The sequence below is a fragment of the Struthio camelus genome, chromosome 1 (assembly GCF_040807025.1).
Source record: "Struthio camelus isolate bStrCam1 chromosome 1, bStrCam1.hap1, whole genome shotgun sequence".
NCBI lineage: Eukaryota > Metazoa > Chordata > Aves > Struthioniformes > Struthionidae > Struthio > Struthio camelus.
In genome coordinates, this window is record NC_090942.1 from 203,389,266 (window position 1) to 203,405,541 (window position 16,276).

The 16,276-nt window shown below is 38.8% G+C and overlaps 1 protein-coding gene across 1 annotated transcript in view; it reads left to right on the forward strand.

Annotated features, from left to right (window-relative positions):
* Nucleotides 1-16,276, forward strand: part of MICU2 (mitochondrial calcium uptake 2) — a 158,392-nt gene that overhangs the window by 119,160 nt on the left and 22,956 nt on the right. The window contains exons 5-7 of the mRNA XM_068933304.1: nt 1,135-1,182; nt 5,669-5,751; nt 12,362-12,424. Of these exons, the coding sequence (XP_068789405.1) occupies nt 1,135-1,182; nt 5,669-5,751; nt 12,362-12,424 (194 nt within the window). The remainder of the gene's footprint in view (nt 1-1,134; nt 1,183-5,668; nt 5,752-12,361; nt 12,425-16,276) is intronic.

Below are 16,276 nucleotides of genomic sequence, written 5' to 3' on the forward strand. Positions count from 1 at the left end.
CCCCTCTTTAGATAGGACCTGTTCTCAGATATTCAGGCTGTTGCATTCAGCAATTTACTACTTCTAAACCCTGGCACTTAAAACAGTAAATGTTAAAGCACTATATGAAACCAAATACAAATGCTGTTGGCTCTATACGGTAATTAATCAGAAGTTAATTGTTTATCACTGAAGCTTAAATGGATTCCTTATCTGTCAGTTAACTAAATGTAAATTATAAAAAATTGTTTATCTTTGCACAGATAGGCATGTCTAAACTTCATCATTTTAAGCAGCTTCGGTGTTATACAATGTTTAGTTCACAAATTAGAAGTAGCCCTGTTATTTCGAAAAGCAGTTTATAAAAAAGCTCTTTACATTTTTTTCTTCAAGCCTTATCGCAGGGCAGATGGTTCAGATTCTGTTGTTTAACCATCCTCGTTAGGCATCCTCTATCTTTAGCTTGTACGCTCTATTTTGACACTATCACGTCTTTGTGTTTGTTCAGGCTTTTCATTTGAGGCGGTATTTCAAAGGAAAACACTGGAATTTTCCTTCAAAAGGGGGGGGGGAATACTTTCACCTTGTAGAAAGGACATGTTCCTATTTAAAAAAAAAAAAAAAAGAGAGAGAGGCTCCTTTTGGCACGCGGCCCAGCAGTACTATCAGCGCGATCTAGCAGCTTGGCAGCTTTGCGTGTTGCCATGTTCCCCTGGAGAATTAGAGGGAAGCTCTTCTCCGCCTTCTCAAGGCTGCCAGGGGATGGAGTACTTTGATCCTTCAGGGTGACGTTAGAGTAGTTCTCCTCCCAGGTACTAAATGTGACAAAGCACATTTAATTTATTTGTCTTTTGTATAAACATTGAATGTTTTCAGTAAAAATCCAGAGATTTAGTGCAGGCCTTCTATTAGTACCAAATAAACCTAACTTTCTCGATTAGACGTGAACATTGCTGAGTCTCTTGATAGGGAATTTCACCTTCAGAAAGCTGAAAGCAGAAGACAAGACTTTATTAAATAACAATTAAAGACGCTTTCTTTAAGCTATTTAGTATGATGTTAATCTACTTTTTTCAGTTTAAAATATCTGATTTTTCAAGTCTTGCTATACATATATATATTATTTGCAAGTTATTTTTTACTATTTTATTTCAGGTTTGATCTCATATGCAGAGTACCTGTTTCTGCTGACAATCCTTACAAGTAAGTATTACATGTTTAAAGAGCCTATGCATAAATACTCAGCTACTCACAACTTTTCAGGAACTTTTTCTGATATTTTTAACTTCTAAATTTCTATATTATAGTCCAACTTAAAAAGCTATTATATAGAGAGTGATAAGACATAAATATAAAGGGATATAACTTTAATTGATTGCAACTTAGTTTCATAGTGTCGTCACTGGTCAACAGTGTCACTTCAAAAATCTTGTCAAATCCTGCACCACAGGATCAGGAAAATCCTTCAAGAGACTTTGAGAGAGTGAGACATTGGAAGAGGGACCACGTAGTAAGGAGAAGAACAACAGTGGGGAAGATAAAGTAATGTGTCTTCTGGATAGTAGTTTTAGTCATGTGGGACAATGAAACGTTAACATTCTAGCTCATGCAATGATATAAAAAACTTTGCAGTGTGTGAAAGGTTGTTGCCTGTTATTTGTGTGTTTGGACATATAACGGATGATATACGTAGACAACAGACTTCTGCATCCTTTTGTTTGACTTTTTAAACAATTGTTTCATTTCTCGGTTCCTGTTGACTTATTTCCTCCAGGTATTTGGTATGTATTCCTTTCCCCCTCCTTTACCTCCTTCCTTTTTCTCTCCGGTGCTTTTTTTAAACCTTTTTTGTGTGGTAACTTCAGTAGCCAAACTCTCAGCCCTCCTGAGCTAAGAGGTGTGAAGCTCATGTTTTGTCATGGGCGCAGAGAAGAAAAGTTTGGGCAGCTTCTGTACAAGTCAGCCCTGAATCTATAGCCTGTTCTTGCAGCATTTATAGCATTCAGCTATAAAAGAGAGCATGGAAGAAGAGCGCAAGCTTTCAAAAGAAGCCAACTTGCTTTATCACTGACTAGTAGGTATTTTTTGGCTTGTGTGAGGCAGTAATCTTGGATCTTCTAAGTTTCCTCACCCATGCTTATTCTGCCCCTGCAGTCCATGCTTGCCACCTCCCTGTGCTGGTCTGATGAATTGCAGGTGAAGCTGGAGTATACAGAGATTTGGAGTAAGATGTGTACAAGAGCATTACACAGTGAGCTCTGTAACTAGTAGTGACACAGACCAGATGCACATCCATGTAACCCAGTCTCCTTTGACTGACTTGCACAGGTCTAACATTTCAAGCGAGTGACAAAACCAGGCATATTAAATTTCATGGTATCAATGGACGGAAGGAAGGAAGGAAGGAAACAGTTATTCTTGCCCCAAAAGACAGCTGAGCCTTAGATGCTGGAGCCTCATCACTTCCATGACTGCAAGGTCCATGTGAGGGGCTCAAACTGACAAATTGTCCTTGCTGTAGAATGTCACCCTCTCCGGATGAAGCGCCAACAAGTGGTGCTGGATACCGTCTCCAGAGAGCTCGGAGAATATGTCCAACCTTAATGGATAATAGCCTTCAATATACAACTTTTGTACAATATAGATAGTCCTTTTACAACTTATGTCGCTTCTCAGTGGAACTGCATCAGTGCGTTTGACATGGCATGAAGGGTGATCCCTTAAGAAACTTCAGCTACTGCAGAATGTTATATAGCATATATAGCATGAATATAACATATTACCGTATGTTAATATAACATATTACCATTTACCATGTAAACATACTGTTTCCCAACCAGTAGTGATTGTCCAGGGCTGCAGATAACTGAACGTGGGTATACCACGTGTTCAAGTGTTTTTTACATCAGAAGCAAAATAAGAGTCTAGCCCAGTCCTAAAACTGATTAAAAATTGATTGTTGCAACAGAAAAATCCTTTTTAAAAAGAAAAAAAAAGATTACCTCATTATAGCTTCAAAAAGATACTAATTAAAGTTGCAGAAATGGATGCTGTAGAATCTGTTTCTTTAAAAATCTGTGGTGGCTGAAAGTAAAATCATGCTGATTTATTGGCTGAAACGATTAGAGAATTGAAGCAATATCGCAGCAAGTTGGTTCACTTCTTCAAACTATCAAAGAATATTATGTTTCAGGGAATTTACATAGGAATGTTCTGAACTGGAAAACAAAGGGACCTTCTTGTGCAGGATAAAAATGCAGTGCTAATGTTACTGCTTTAGTTACACGAGGGGTTATCATACAGAGCGGCTTGAAAACTAATGTCAACAAGTGTTAGTACCTCTTTCTAGTACGTACCCCATACCAGTCAGCCCGCAGTTGCATAACCTATTTCTCTTTCTAGTGAGCATTACTGGGGGGCTTTCTTCAGAGAAGCTCTTAATATTTTAATGAGTTCTTCTAAATCACCAGCAGACCAATAAGCAAACACGAAAAGAATCACCCACTTGCCCGAGTCGCGGTTCTAGTACTTTTTTGACCAGACCGTGCTGCCTTGCATATAAAAGCAGTATCTGTGTAACAACGCTGAACTTGAAAAATGCATTTTTGTGGCAGACAAAGGCTTTATTTTGCCCACTGCAATCCCCCGTTCTCCGCGCTGGGTGCCTTGTGTCATGATTATCTTTCTTCTTTCAGTGCAGTATTGAATTTCATTTTCAGAAGTTGGTTAATGGAACTTCTGGTAAAGCCCTGCTTGGTGAATGAGCTCAGGAACTGCAGTTGTCACCTTTGCTAAAAGCTTGCTCCAATTAGCCAGTCACAAAAGTTGACAGTTTGGTAAAAGCAGGAACGGGTTGCAGGGGAAGCACCCTGCAGCCACAGCTAAGATGAAGCTCTTGTGTTCACATTTTGGAATTTTGCCTGATTCTAATTAAATACAAATATATCCGAGGTATTCTTTGAACCATACTTGTTTTATGAATGCATACCATTGGCGTTGCATCATATCAGATAAGTATGTCATCTCTGAACACTATAAGCAGCTTTAGGTCCTATATTTTCAGTAACAGCTTTCTTATCTGAAAATTTCAACACAGATGGTATAAATTACTATCAAATACATCAATTACTTTTATTCTCTAAATATGGTATAGGATAGGCTCTTCTTGCTTTTGTACCAGTAACACAAAATTTAGAATGTGGCATTTCCATGGAAATAAAGCCGGTTTAATTATTGTGACCCAGTTGCTGGCAAAGAGCTATGCTATGTAGATTGCAATGGTATTTGTAAAATATCATTACATCACAAAGTTACTTAACAGAGAACATTAATTGGCTGCTGAAGATGTAGCTGTTTCTAAAATGTAAATATAATACTTTGTTCAACCATCTTGTTGTTATCATTTAAAAAGAACAGGGTATTTCTTAAGTTGTTTCCTTTGCAGAAAGGCTCCATTTCTGCCACATTGTTTATTTTAAAAAAAAAAAAAAAAAGTACTTCGAGCAATACTGGACAGAACCAGAAGAAAGTACTTCCAAAATAAAAATACTGAGGGCATCATGTTCCGTAGAGATGCTGCTTTACTCCATGGTGGGTCCAAGATTGTTCTTGGAAACATGAATGTTCTCTAGAGAAGATAACTCCACGGCTCTTATATGCATGCCTGGCTTGACTGCGTTGTGAAATTAGTTCACCCGCTCCAGAAATTACGGGGATAAGTGCTTGCTGCCGCAGTGAAGCGTGAATGCGTGTCAGCAGCACGCTACTCCTCTGTGGGCTTGCTAGTGAGCTAGGTCACCTCGTGTAAGTAAAGTAAGGTCAGGAAATTGTGGGAAAGAACTCAAAAGACTTCGTTTCTTATAGTGCCTGCAAGACACAAAACTCACCGAAATCTTGTGTTGAAAAGGAGCATCCACTTGGTGAAGGAAAAGCAATGTAAACTTTTGCAAAACTCCCTAAAAATTCAGCCTCATGGGAAGATGTATATATAAAAATCATGCTTTTGGCAAAAAGACCAGAAAGGGTAGTTGATTACTTTTCAGTAACGTTTGAGTACATTTTTGAGGGAGGAAGGGGAAGGGAGGCAAACAAAGCAAGCCGTGGGGCTGCCCGGCGCAGTGGGAGCTGAGAGAGCTGCCGTGAGGACAAGGTGAGTCCTTGGTTTCTGGAACAGCGAAGGCCGGAAACAGCGGTGTGCAGTCCTGCACGGCAGAGCGCTATGCTAGCTCTTCCAAGCGATTAGGGAAAAATTACCAGTTTCTCACGGCACTTCTCAGTTTTCTCAGCTGAAACGTAGCTCTAAGACACCTATTAGAGGTAGACTGCAGAAGTAGCCAGAGATGGAGAAATCTACAGGGAGTATCCGAGAAAGCCCAGGACAGTAACACATGCACCTTTTTCACAGTAGTTGAGAGCAAAGGTACATACATCCATGTGGTTAGGCACTGCTGGCATCTCTTGTTTTGCCTTTGCATTAAATATCCCCTAAGTAGTAGTAAAAAGGTGTTTTAAAATGTTTGCTTATAACTGTGTACGGTACGTATGCTTTACTGGAAGTATGACGTATGTGCAGAATCATGGAGAACTGAATCAGTAGGCAGTGTTCTTTTTATATTAAATATTTATGTGCTAGTGTGAGCGTGTGTGTCTGTGTGTATACAAAATAAAGTTTTTTTGCCCTTTGTTGCAGAACCACAGACTGGATTTCACATTGCTTTTAAAATGTTGGATATAGATGGCAATGAACAAGTTGAGAAGAAAGAATTTTTTAAGGTATGTGTACTTATGTGCATATTGATTTTTAAAGCATTTAGATAGTTCCATAGGTTATATTTGCTAAATGAAGAATGTGTTAAATTCTTCAAGGCTGTCTATCCATCCAGTCTGTGATCACATCCTTGCTAAAACAGTTTATAGGAAAGGAATGCAAAAAAAAAAGCATTGCTATAGAAATCGTTATCATATTTGAATCATCTTTTGTAAATGTTACTTTTGATTTGTACCTAAAAAATCTGCTGCTGGGAATATAGAAGTTGTTGTAGATCCCTTAATCCCTTGACCTAATTTAAATAATCGTCTGAAAAAATCGTCCTAAAATGAAAAGGAACGCTCCTACTTTGAAGATCTAGAGAGGAGCAGGAGTAATAATACAGTTAATAAAACTTTTAAGCATTTAGCGGGAAACTATTTACTTTTAATATTTCATGTCAAAAGTAGAAAGTAAAATTAACAAACAAAATTTTTAATAGACTCCCCTCTTCATTCAGCTCCTTCGTTCATCTCAGAGGTGACTAGAGAGAGGATTTTATAAGAAGCCGAAATGACCGCTGTCATATAGTGCAGATTTATTTTCTGTCACGAGGCTAATGTTAAAGAATGTCATTAATGTGACAGCTCTAGGGAACCAGTAGAATGTAAAGCTTGATAAAAATGAACCTGCTTGACTGAGGAGAATACCAAAGATTTGTATGTGTATTTTGGTAGCCTTAAACTTTGAATTAATAACACAGTAGTTGTTAGCATGTCTTTTGCACTGACAGCTCTTTTTTTCAGTGCATTGTGTCTTAGCAAGATTACAATTGATGAGTCATACTTGAAAATATTTTAAAATATTTTTAAACTGCTTTCAGACTTAGTAAAGGAAGACTTTCTGACTTTGGAAAACAATGCTTGAAATGAGACCATTTCCCAAGACAGTATTCCCAGAAGCCTCTAATCGAGCTGCAAGATAACTTACTCTCAGCATTTGCTGCATTAATTATTCTGCTGATTAAAAAGAATCGGTTTTTACTATACTTTTTAAACTTTTCTTTTTTTAACCTGTAAACCTGATAAAACCTGAGTGAATTGTTATCAGACAATAACAATCGTTGATCACTGAAACATGTCTGTTACAGTTGTATAGTTCATCTGGAAAATAGTATATTCTGGGGAGAATAAGTCCATGAAAGCAGCTGCGAGTGTTGCTGCCTGTAGCGTCACGACACCAAAATGCCATTTTAGCAGTGCTTCCTTTAAGGAGGTACTGTGTCAGTAAAACAACTAGAGAGAATCTTACAGCAGTATAGTACAACTGTCTTTGGGAAGCATACGTTAAACCACATAATTAATATTCATTTCCCATTTCAGTTAATTCTAATTGAATTAGCCAGTATTCGCAACAGCACGTCATCACAAGAGGAGGGAAAAAGCACAGATCACTAAAAAATAATTTGATTCCTGTAGAGCCAAGCAAAATAAATGAAAATTATTGAAGTTAGATACATTGTTACTTTCTTTGCATGTCCTTTATAAGTTATATTAATTAACTAAAGCAGAGTAGTTTAAAAAAAAAACTTATAAATTGCAGTCTCAACTCAAGAGAATTGTTAAATTCAAAGAAGTCCCACAGGGTTTGAGCAAGTCATGAGATGACTGTTTATTTAACATTTATGATAGGTGACTATTTTAAAGCGCAACTTGATTTTTTCAAGGTTACATTTAAAAATAGAGCTTTGGGAATGGAAGACTCTGGAAAAAAATGTGTGTTTTTCTCTTAATCTTTGTATGCTGTAGTTAGGTAATGCTTCGTAGGAAGTTTCTGTATATTTAATAAATCAGTAAATTGTCTGGCTAATCCGTCATTTGTCTTGTGACAGTTGACATCTCAGGAAAATGCAGCTGAACTGTTCTCCTGGGTTTGTAGTTTGTCTTGTCTGCTTTCACAACTCTGGCACACAGAGACAGTCTCGTTCGTCACGTGGTGGGTGGTTCTGTACAGTATCGCACAGACTGAGCCAGCAATTATATTATCTTCTCTTTTTCAATTAATGACTAAGAGACTGCGTCTTGGAAGATACCTTGGAATGTGACTGTTTTGAATTGGTTTTTCGGGAAGATTGATCACATTTAATGCAGTTTCTGTAATGTTATGAAAGAAGGAGAAAATATTCATTGTCTTCTTGACCCAGCTCCATTTAATTTCATAATTTTACCTGATTCCAGATCATCTGGGAGAAGTTTTTCCCACCACTTGAGAGATGAGCTTGTATGCTTAATGAAATCCAGCAGGAATGTCTTGGCCTAGCAGGTTTCCTCTTGTCCTTGTTCAAAACAAACGCTAGAAATTATTTCATAACTTGCCGCCTAGTCTTTAACTATCAGTTTGTGAGAAAGGCTTTAAGGACAGATGTCTTAGGCAAGACTTGTTTGCCGTCAAGCTTGAGATGCTCTTCAGCAGAGATTCCTGCCTACCCAGACTTCAGCAGGGCTTTTTTACTGTCCAGCAGAGCTCAGTTTGACGCAGACTCTCTGGCTGAATCTTAAAATGATAAATGAATCGGGGCCAGGGACCGTTCTCTGTCCCTGAGTACAATGACACAGATGAGACAAATCCACACTGCATAGACCTTGGCCCTGGATCTTTGATGGCCCTATGTGGTGTTCATTGACCATTAGACATAATCTTTTTTTTTTTGCCTTGAAAGGTCTGGAGGATAGCGTGAAGGCATGTGAGGGTGTTACAGCGTTTAAAGCTTATGGGGACGGGGTTGGAGGACTATGGAAAGAATTAAATATGGCTTAGCCTCACCCCTATTGCCGTTTAGCCTGGCATGAGCTATCCCCCGAAGCAGATCCCGGCACTGCAGGTGGAGTGCCGGATGGCCCAAGCCAAGAGCGCGCCAGGGAGCCGGCAGGCAGCAGCCCGGGGCTTGGCTCCCTGCTTGTCCCAGGTTGACTTGTCGTGTAAAGGCAGGACGAGACAGAGGCAGTGCGTGAGGGTGGTACAAGCACTTCAACACACTGGCAAAGGCGATGGTAGTACTCTCAAAAGAAAGTACAACTTTTGAGGCAATTTACGCTTGTGCTTTGTTCCTCCTTGATTTGGACACCACAGATGTGATCAAATAAATCAGCCTAAATATTTTTCTTTTCCTTTCTGATTGTGTTAATTTTTGTACTCTTTATCAGAAAGCTCTTGTTTGAACCATGTTTGAAACGCACAGTCTGGGAACATCTTTTCTCTTCCTTATTTTCTTTCCGCACTGTAATCTCAGCGCTCAATGTGAAGACTGGAAGCTGCCAGTGAGGCACAAGTCATATCATGTGAATCGTTCAAGAAAGGGAGAAGGGCAGCAGGCTGCCTCCACAACCCAAGTCCTTAGTGCTTGCAGCAGGTGGTGAAGGCAGGCTGTTCAGGTCTATTTAGACCAGCCGCTGAGGGCGTGAGATGCTTGATTTCCCAGTAGCTTCACTGCTCTTTGCTAACGTCAAGAACAGAGAACTTGAATGCAATTCCATGTTTTAAAGGGGAGAGTTTCTCCTGTCCTTCGTCGCCTTCCTGGGTGGATTTCTCTCTTTTCCGGCAGGGGTTAACGGTCTGTCCTTTCCCAGCCTGCTCTTGTTACCTCCTCCCTACCTTTTTTTGTTCAAGCTAGTCTCTTTTTAATTTCTCCTTCATCCATGTTTCAGTGGCAAATACCCAAAATACAAGCGACATCACACCTTATTTCAGGATTAGGGCCCAGAATCACAACAATCTCTACTTGGAGATAGACATCTACAAGGATTTCTTGCTTAGCTTTGCAACTTCAGGATGAAGTTGGTAGAAATGGCACATTCAGATGTTACTCACCATCCTCTAATCGGCCCCTGCCAGACTGCAAAGAGGTCTTCCTCTGAGACTTATCTGCATCTTTGTGAGGACAGGAAGATAATTCTGTAAACTTGATGCTTCCATGACGTCGACATGAAACTTGACAAGGGGGGCTTCCAGACACGTACATCCCTTGCTGAGGGATCTGACACTAGTGCACGTAATAATACGTGCCTATTAATCTCAGACCTGCCATCAAGAATAGGGCTACCAAAGGTCCAGAAATCCCCAATAAGGATCGGAATAAGGAATTCCCCCCAACTCTGATGAAAGATTTTTAAGGAAAATTAACAACCGTTCCATACTGTTGGGAATGGAGGTAGGGTAGCTCTGATCACACATAAAAAAGCTGTGTGATTTAATCTCTGTTAATAGACTGTTTTTGTACAGTTGTACAGCAGATAGCACAATAAAAAATGTAGAGGTTCATCTAAGACTGAATGTACCAGCAGTCTGAACTGTCAGCAGCTCTAGAGGTGTAGAGAGCCTGTACAGTCCTAGAGCATGCACAAGCACTAGGGTCTCTTAAACAACTGAAAGATAAAATATCTTTTTTTTTTTCCCCCCCCCCTAAGAAAGACATATCCTTTCTACCAGTTCTCGTCTCCTTCTGAAAACATTACTACTTTATATGTTTCTTTACCAAAGAGGCATCAGTTATGTATGATATGCCTCATTCTCTTCAAATTAGCCATTAGTGTAACAGTGGTAACAGATATAAATATTAAACACAGATGAATGCTACTATGGGATGAAAAGAATCATGGAGCTGTTAAATACTAGAGTCCGTTGCTGGAGGGCAGAATTCTTATCCCCCTGTGAGTAGTTGCCTCATTGTGCTGGAAAAAGTATTAAAACTACTGGAAATTATCATCATTTTTTTCCCAAGGAATAGTTTCAAGAATCATAAGGATTTATATACAGTCCAAGAAACAATAAGTTAGATCTTCCAGAACACTTACAAGAAAAATTATATTGTGTGTCTGGGTTCTTTAAAATTCTCTACAGATTTTCTAAAGAGTCCTTTAAAAGTAAAATCCGACAGAAAAATCATATTTTGTCTTTTCAATAAGATAAAAGGTTTGGAAAGTATTTGAAACTGTATTTTTCATGTGTGACCAAAAGATGGATTTTCCAGGTAAGAAAAGTGTAATTTTTCAGTGTGAATATGGATGAACGGTTGTGTTTTTATCCAGAGCTCTATATTGCTATTTTGCTATCAAGAAATATATAGTGCTATTCAGTTGTCCTTGAAATACTTGTTAATTGTTTTGTAATGATTAAAAATAAAAAGATTTTTGAGAAATTAGGAGGAACTAGTACTGTTTAATTGTTTTGTGGCAGATTTAGACTTTATTTTTGATAAGTACTGTCAAGGCATGCTATTTAAAAAATAAAAAATTGTTAGGAAGAGAAAGACTGAGACTGTAAAAAAAAAAAAAAAAAAAAAGAAGAAGAAGAAGAAAAAAAGAAAAAGCAATTAGTCAAACTGTGAAGGCTGAGGGAAGACCTGTGGCAACATGAACAGTAAACAGAGTTCTTTCCTACCCACTGCTTACAAGCCCATATTGCTTCTCTCAACAATATGACAAAAAAAAAGAAAAAAAAAAAAAAAGGTCCTAAGAACAGATTTGAAAAACCTACAAAGTAATGGCTATGTCCATTTGGTCGTGGAATTTCTTCCCCATTGTAATGGACGTTGTGAGAAATGAGTCAGAAATGTTTGAGAAGCAAACCAGCAGCTTCACAAACCCTGAGCTTTAAAAGCCTCTTTGCTAAAGACTTTGAATCCAGTGTGTTGTGTTTAGGTCCATATCTATACCTTAAATGTAATAAGTCCCTTGTTCTTTCATTTTTGCTGTCCATTTGAGGAGTCATACAAATATCTGTGAAAGGTGGGTATACCTTGTACTATGTTAAATCACTCATCCTTGTGACAATGTTGACTTCTTCAGCTAAAATACAGTCGTAAATAAAAGCTTGCAGCACAGGATGTTTCAGAAAGATATCCTTAAGTTGCTCATAATAAGCTACAAATCAGTGCACTCTCAGTATTTCCTCAACGCCTTATTTTGGAGAGTGGACGTTTAATCTTTAAATATCTAAGTCATTTCAATACTTCTTAAAATCTTGTTAGCTATCTCATTCAATATTAGTTTCTTTGTGCGGTGGAGGGGAAACTGAGACTGTATTCTGCTTATTGCCAGTTCTGAAAATATGTTTGCTTACTTGATTAAATAAGAATTTTTGTTAATTGTATAGTACATGATTTAAACAGACGTTTCTCATGTTTAGCAGATCTTGTCCCTTAAGAGCTATGTGAAGACGTTTAGGAGGACAGTGTGAAAATCACAGAATAACTATGTTATTCCCCAAATATTCCTAGATAAGACTACCTCTGAATTTCAAGATCTTATGGAGTGAATGCTGAGAGAAAAATCTTCTAATAGAAGAGAATCTCTTCTAAAAATAGAGTAAGCATTGGGAAGCAAGTAGAGAGACAGTTTGATATGCAATGCTTGGCTGTATTAACCAGACTAGATTAGACATTCCTAGGGAAAAGTGTGCCTCAAATAGCAAAATATCCTTAAGTATGCAAATACTTTGTCAAGACTAGAGAAACTTGCAGAAACATATTGAGTTTATAGTTAAGAAAAGGTGAAATTAATACAAGTTTCTGAAAAAGGAGACTCTCGTAAGACCAAACTTACAGTTTTCTTGTGTTTTATCATGTTTAAACACATACAGCTTCAGAGAATCATTGGGAAGCAAGATGACTTGAAAACAGCTGGAAATGAAACAATATTCCAGGTATGAAATAGACATACGTTTATTATTTTCTTTTGGAAGGCGCTGTCGTATTTTCTGTGAAGTTTGTTATTTTTTCAGAGCTTTTAGATGGATATGTAAGTATCAGTGCTGGTGTTTCAATTAAATGAAAGAGCATGATATGTCAACTCTGCTTTCCAGCTGGGGAATAAAAATGTTCTTCACTTCTGAATCTCCTGATGAAATTGTGTAATTAATGTATTTTACTACTGCGTAGTCACTTCATAAGTTTCTGTAAGCCTCTGTTTCAAAAAATAACCTGAATTCAGCCACCCAAGACGTATAAATGAGCAATACTTTGTGCTAAAACTATTTGGTTGCTGTGGACCTGTAAGCACATCAATTATCGATATACTGTTTATGGCACAGAGGCAAAAGGTGACCATACCACCACTCTGTGAAGGATAAGATGGATTGACTGTAGTCACAGGGTGGAGTGTGATGGTGTGCTCCCCCCCACCCGACCTCTCCATAAACAGCGCACGGGCAGGGGCTAATTGAGCACGCACCGAGTAAAATGCACCTAGTCTGCAGATATGACTATGAGTCAATCATCTTACCCCATAAACAGGGGGCAGCCCAGAGCCCCTGGAGCGTTCCTGCACGGCAGGAGGTTGCACAGCAGAATCTCCCCGTGAGCAGGGTCACCTCTCAGGGTTACTCCTTGAGGTCGAGAGATTCCTTACCCGCAACAGATCCTCGGTAAGTGACTAATAGCGCACTGAAACTTTGCAAATTTTGCAAAGTTATATTTCTGATTTATTGTGCACATAATCCTTAGACATAAACCGTTGACGAAGTCTGGGACTAAGATTGGATCCAGCTGCACCCAGACTCTTCTGAGAAGGAGTTTGGAAAGCAAGGGGGTCCATTCTGAACCTCGTGACTCAACAGGAGGGTCTGCTTGACACTTTTATCTGACCCTGTCCTCCACGCAGTAAATAACCAAGCGAAATTGCCATAGACCCTTGTTAAATCGCTGTCTTATTTACAAATGAACTTTGTTAAATCACTATTTTACCTCAATAAAACATCTTGCTGCTTCCTTCTTACAAGTGAGGTGCATCACTCCTCACTCATCCGTGACAAATTGGTAGATTTATGAAAAACTCAGGAACACTGAGTTGCCCCGTGGAAAAAGACAACTTTCCAAATAAAAATTGATACCTTAAACTTGATACCTTTAGGCAATTGCTGCTGGATGCAGTAGCTGTTATATTCTGTATCTGTTTTGAGTTGGTTTGCACTGTAATCGCTGTTTTTGAGGTGACAAAGGCAAGGATTACTTTAGTTGGGTCTACTTCCAAAAAGAAAAGGCTTAAATCTAGACTGGAGTAAGAACCTTAGAATACAATCTTCCAGTTGTATTCCAAGTTTCGCTGGACTGCAGATCATTAGCAAGTGGCAAATCTATATCCTCAATGAAAGGAAGCAGGTAAATCCTGCTCTCTTCTGGCTGTTTTCCTGCAAATGCCAGCAGTGAAAGCTACCTCCAGGGAGTCTCTGCCAGCTCTCACCTCTCCTTCAGCCTATACCAACGCAGAGACAAGCTAGTCCACAGCGTGGACCATTAGGTTGGAAGAGACTGAAAAATGGAGAGGGAGAGTCCTTAGTGCACTGAAAACACCTCAGAAGAAGCTGGTAAATCAGGGGACGGGGGAAGAATATTAGCTTCATCTATGACTACGAGATGGTATGCCTGTATCGGCAGCACTGCTTCTGTTGCATCCTTAAATTGGTGCAGTTCAAGGTTGTTTTTCCCACCACGAATTTGCTTCCAGTCTTAAACTGAAAACGGATGAGTAGGCAAGTGGCAGAGACTGCTAATGTTGGAAGCATTCAATAAGAAACATGTACAAGGTGTTGCTATATAAACCAACCATGCATCAGCAGCATCTCCAAAGAGTAGGTCCAGCTCTTGTTCTTTAGTTTTTCACCAACCTAGGGGAAAAAATGGAAGTGGCAGTATTACTAGCAGCTTTAATATTTACTAGGCATAAACAAAAATTGGCTTTTATTGCATGAAGGTGCTGCTCTCCCACTACGCACACAGAGATCTGTTGAAATTCCTTTGAGTGAGTAACAGCCATCTCCTTTTTTGAATCTTTACATCAATCACCAGGTTAAAATAGCTAGGATTAGTAGGGTTGTCTGTTCTTCAAAACCAATCTCAAATGAGACTTAACTGCCACAGCAGTGAAAGGAAAAGGATCTTTATTCTGCGTGAATGCACACTATGGTATAATATTTCCTGAGAAACTTTGATACAGCTGGACAGTTTTAGCCATAAACACATAAGCTTATTGGAAGCTAATTAAATACCTGAGCCTGAATTTTGTTTTTGTCTTATTTTAAATTTCATCTTCAGAATTCTCTTTTGAAAAATCTGAAATTATTTTAACCAGAAAATATTATTTAATACAATTCTTAGATTACAAATAGAAGTATCGTCTATGCCAAAAAAAAAAAGAATTAAATAATTGAGGGAGTACAACTGTCTTGAAATTCTTCTGCTTTCTGTGTTTCTATTTCGCAAAGTCCAAATTATGTTTTTCTTTTTTCTTCTTTTTTTTTTACTTTTTGCTTTGTTACCTATGGCTGACTCTCACTAAAGAAGTTCTTTATAAGCAGTGACTGACTATATACAATGTAGAGTCAGTGCATATGGTTTTTTTCCTCTTATTTCTTAATGCTTACAGCAGTCATAGTAATACTTTCAAGCAAAACAGGTAAAAAGTCAACACACACAAATATGGCTTTTAAATTGGCAGTATTCTTTGAAAGCTGGGGTATTGCAACAGGAGCTGGTGGTTAGGATAGTTCTTCACTTGTCCAGCACTGTCACAGTTTGCATAGGAGTTTGATCTGTCAAAGAAATCGCAAAATTGTCTCTGTTAGCAGATGAAAAAATGCCTCTCACCCATGAAAATAAGTTTTAGGTGTGTAACTTTATTTAACCACTACGTTAAATATATTTATATTATATTATATTTATATTATATCTAACCTGGTGGTTAAATATAATCCATGTATGCTCCCTGTCAAGTGTGTAGACCAGTGTGTACCTCTCATTCATTTACAGTTTGGAGATGCCAGTCAATATTAGTAGAAATATTGTGTTCAGAAAAGGAAAACAAGTTCTTGTTTGCTGTGCTCCTAGGATCCTTATATGTCTAACTTTTTTACTGACACTTTAAGTTATTTGCCTGAAATTCAAAATTTTGCTACTCAGTAATGGCCCTCAAACAGGACTGCCGTGAACTCAGTTGTCCAAATAAATATGGGATTTCATTTCAGGGATTTTCTTTTTCCCATTTTAGTATTGATGCTGAAAGAAAAGCCAGAAAAATCTGCCTAGCCTTACTTAACCAGTTGAGTCTTTCAGGAAGTTCCCGCGCTGATGTTTGCAGAGCAGGCGGTGGGATTTACCCGTAGCAGAGGCATGTACACGGCGAAGGAGAGGTGCAGGCAGACTTACAAGACCGAGAGCCTGAGTCTTTCTAACTAGACTGGAGAAAATGGTGCAGGAGGCAACTGAGGCAGCAGCTGACTCACCTCCTGCATCTTCCCCCTAGGCCAAAGGAAATGCTGCGTCTGGCTTCCCGGTACAGCCCGTTTCACGGGAGACATCCCGCTGAGCATTTGCGTGTGCTTTGCAGCAGGGGGAAGGGCAGTCTCTTTGCCTGCAGTAGCTGTAGGATATTAAAGAAAATATTAAAGAAAATGAGCTACAAGAGTTTGGTATATTTTGAAAAAGGTGTTGCCCAGTTAACAGCCCTAGTTGCTTCTTCTCCTCGCGGCCCCTCAGCCCTTAAAAGGGCAGCTGTAACAGTG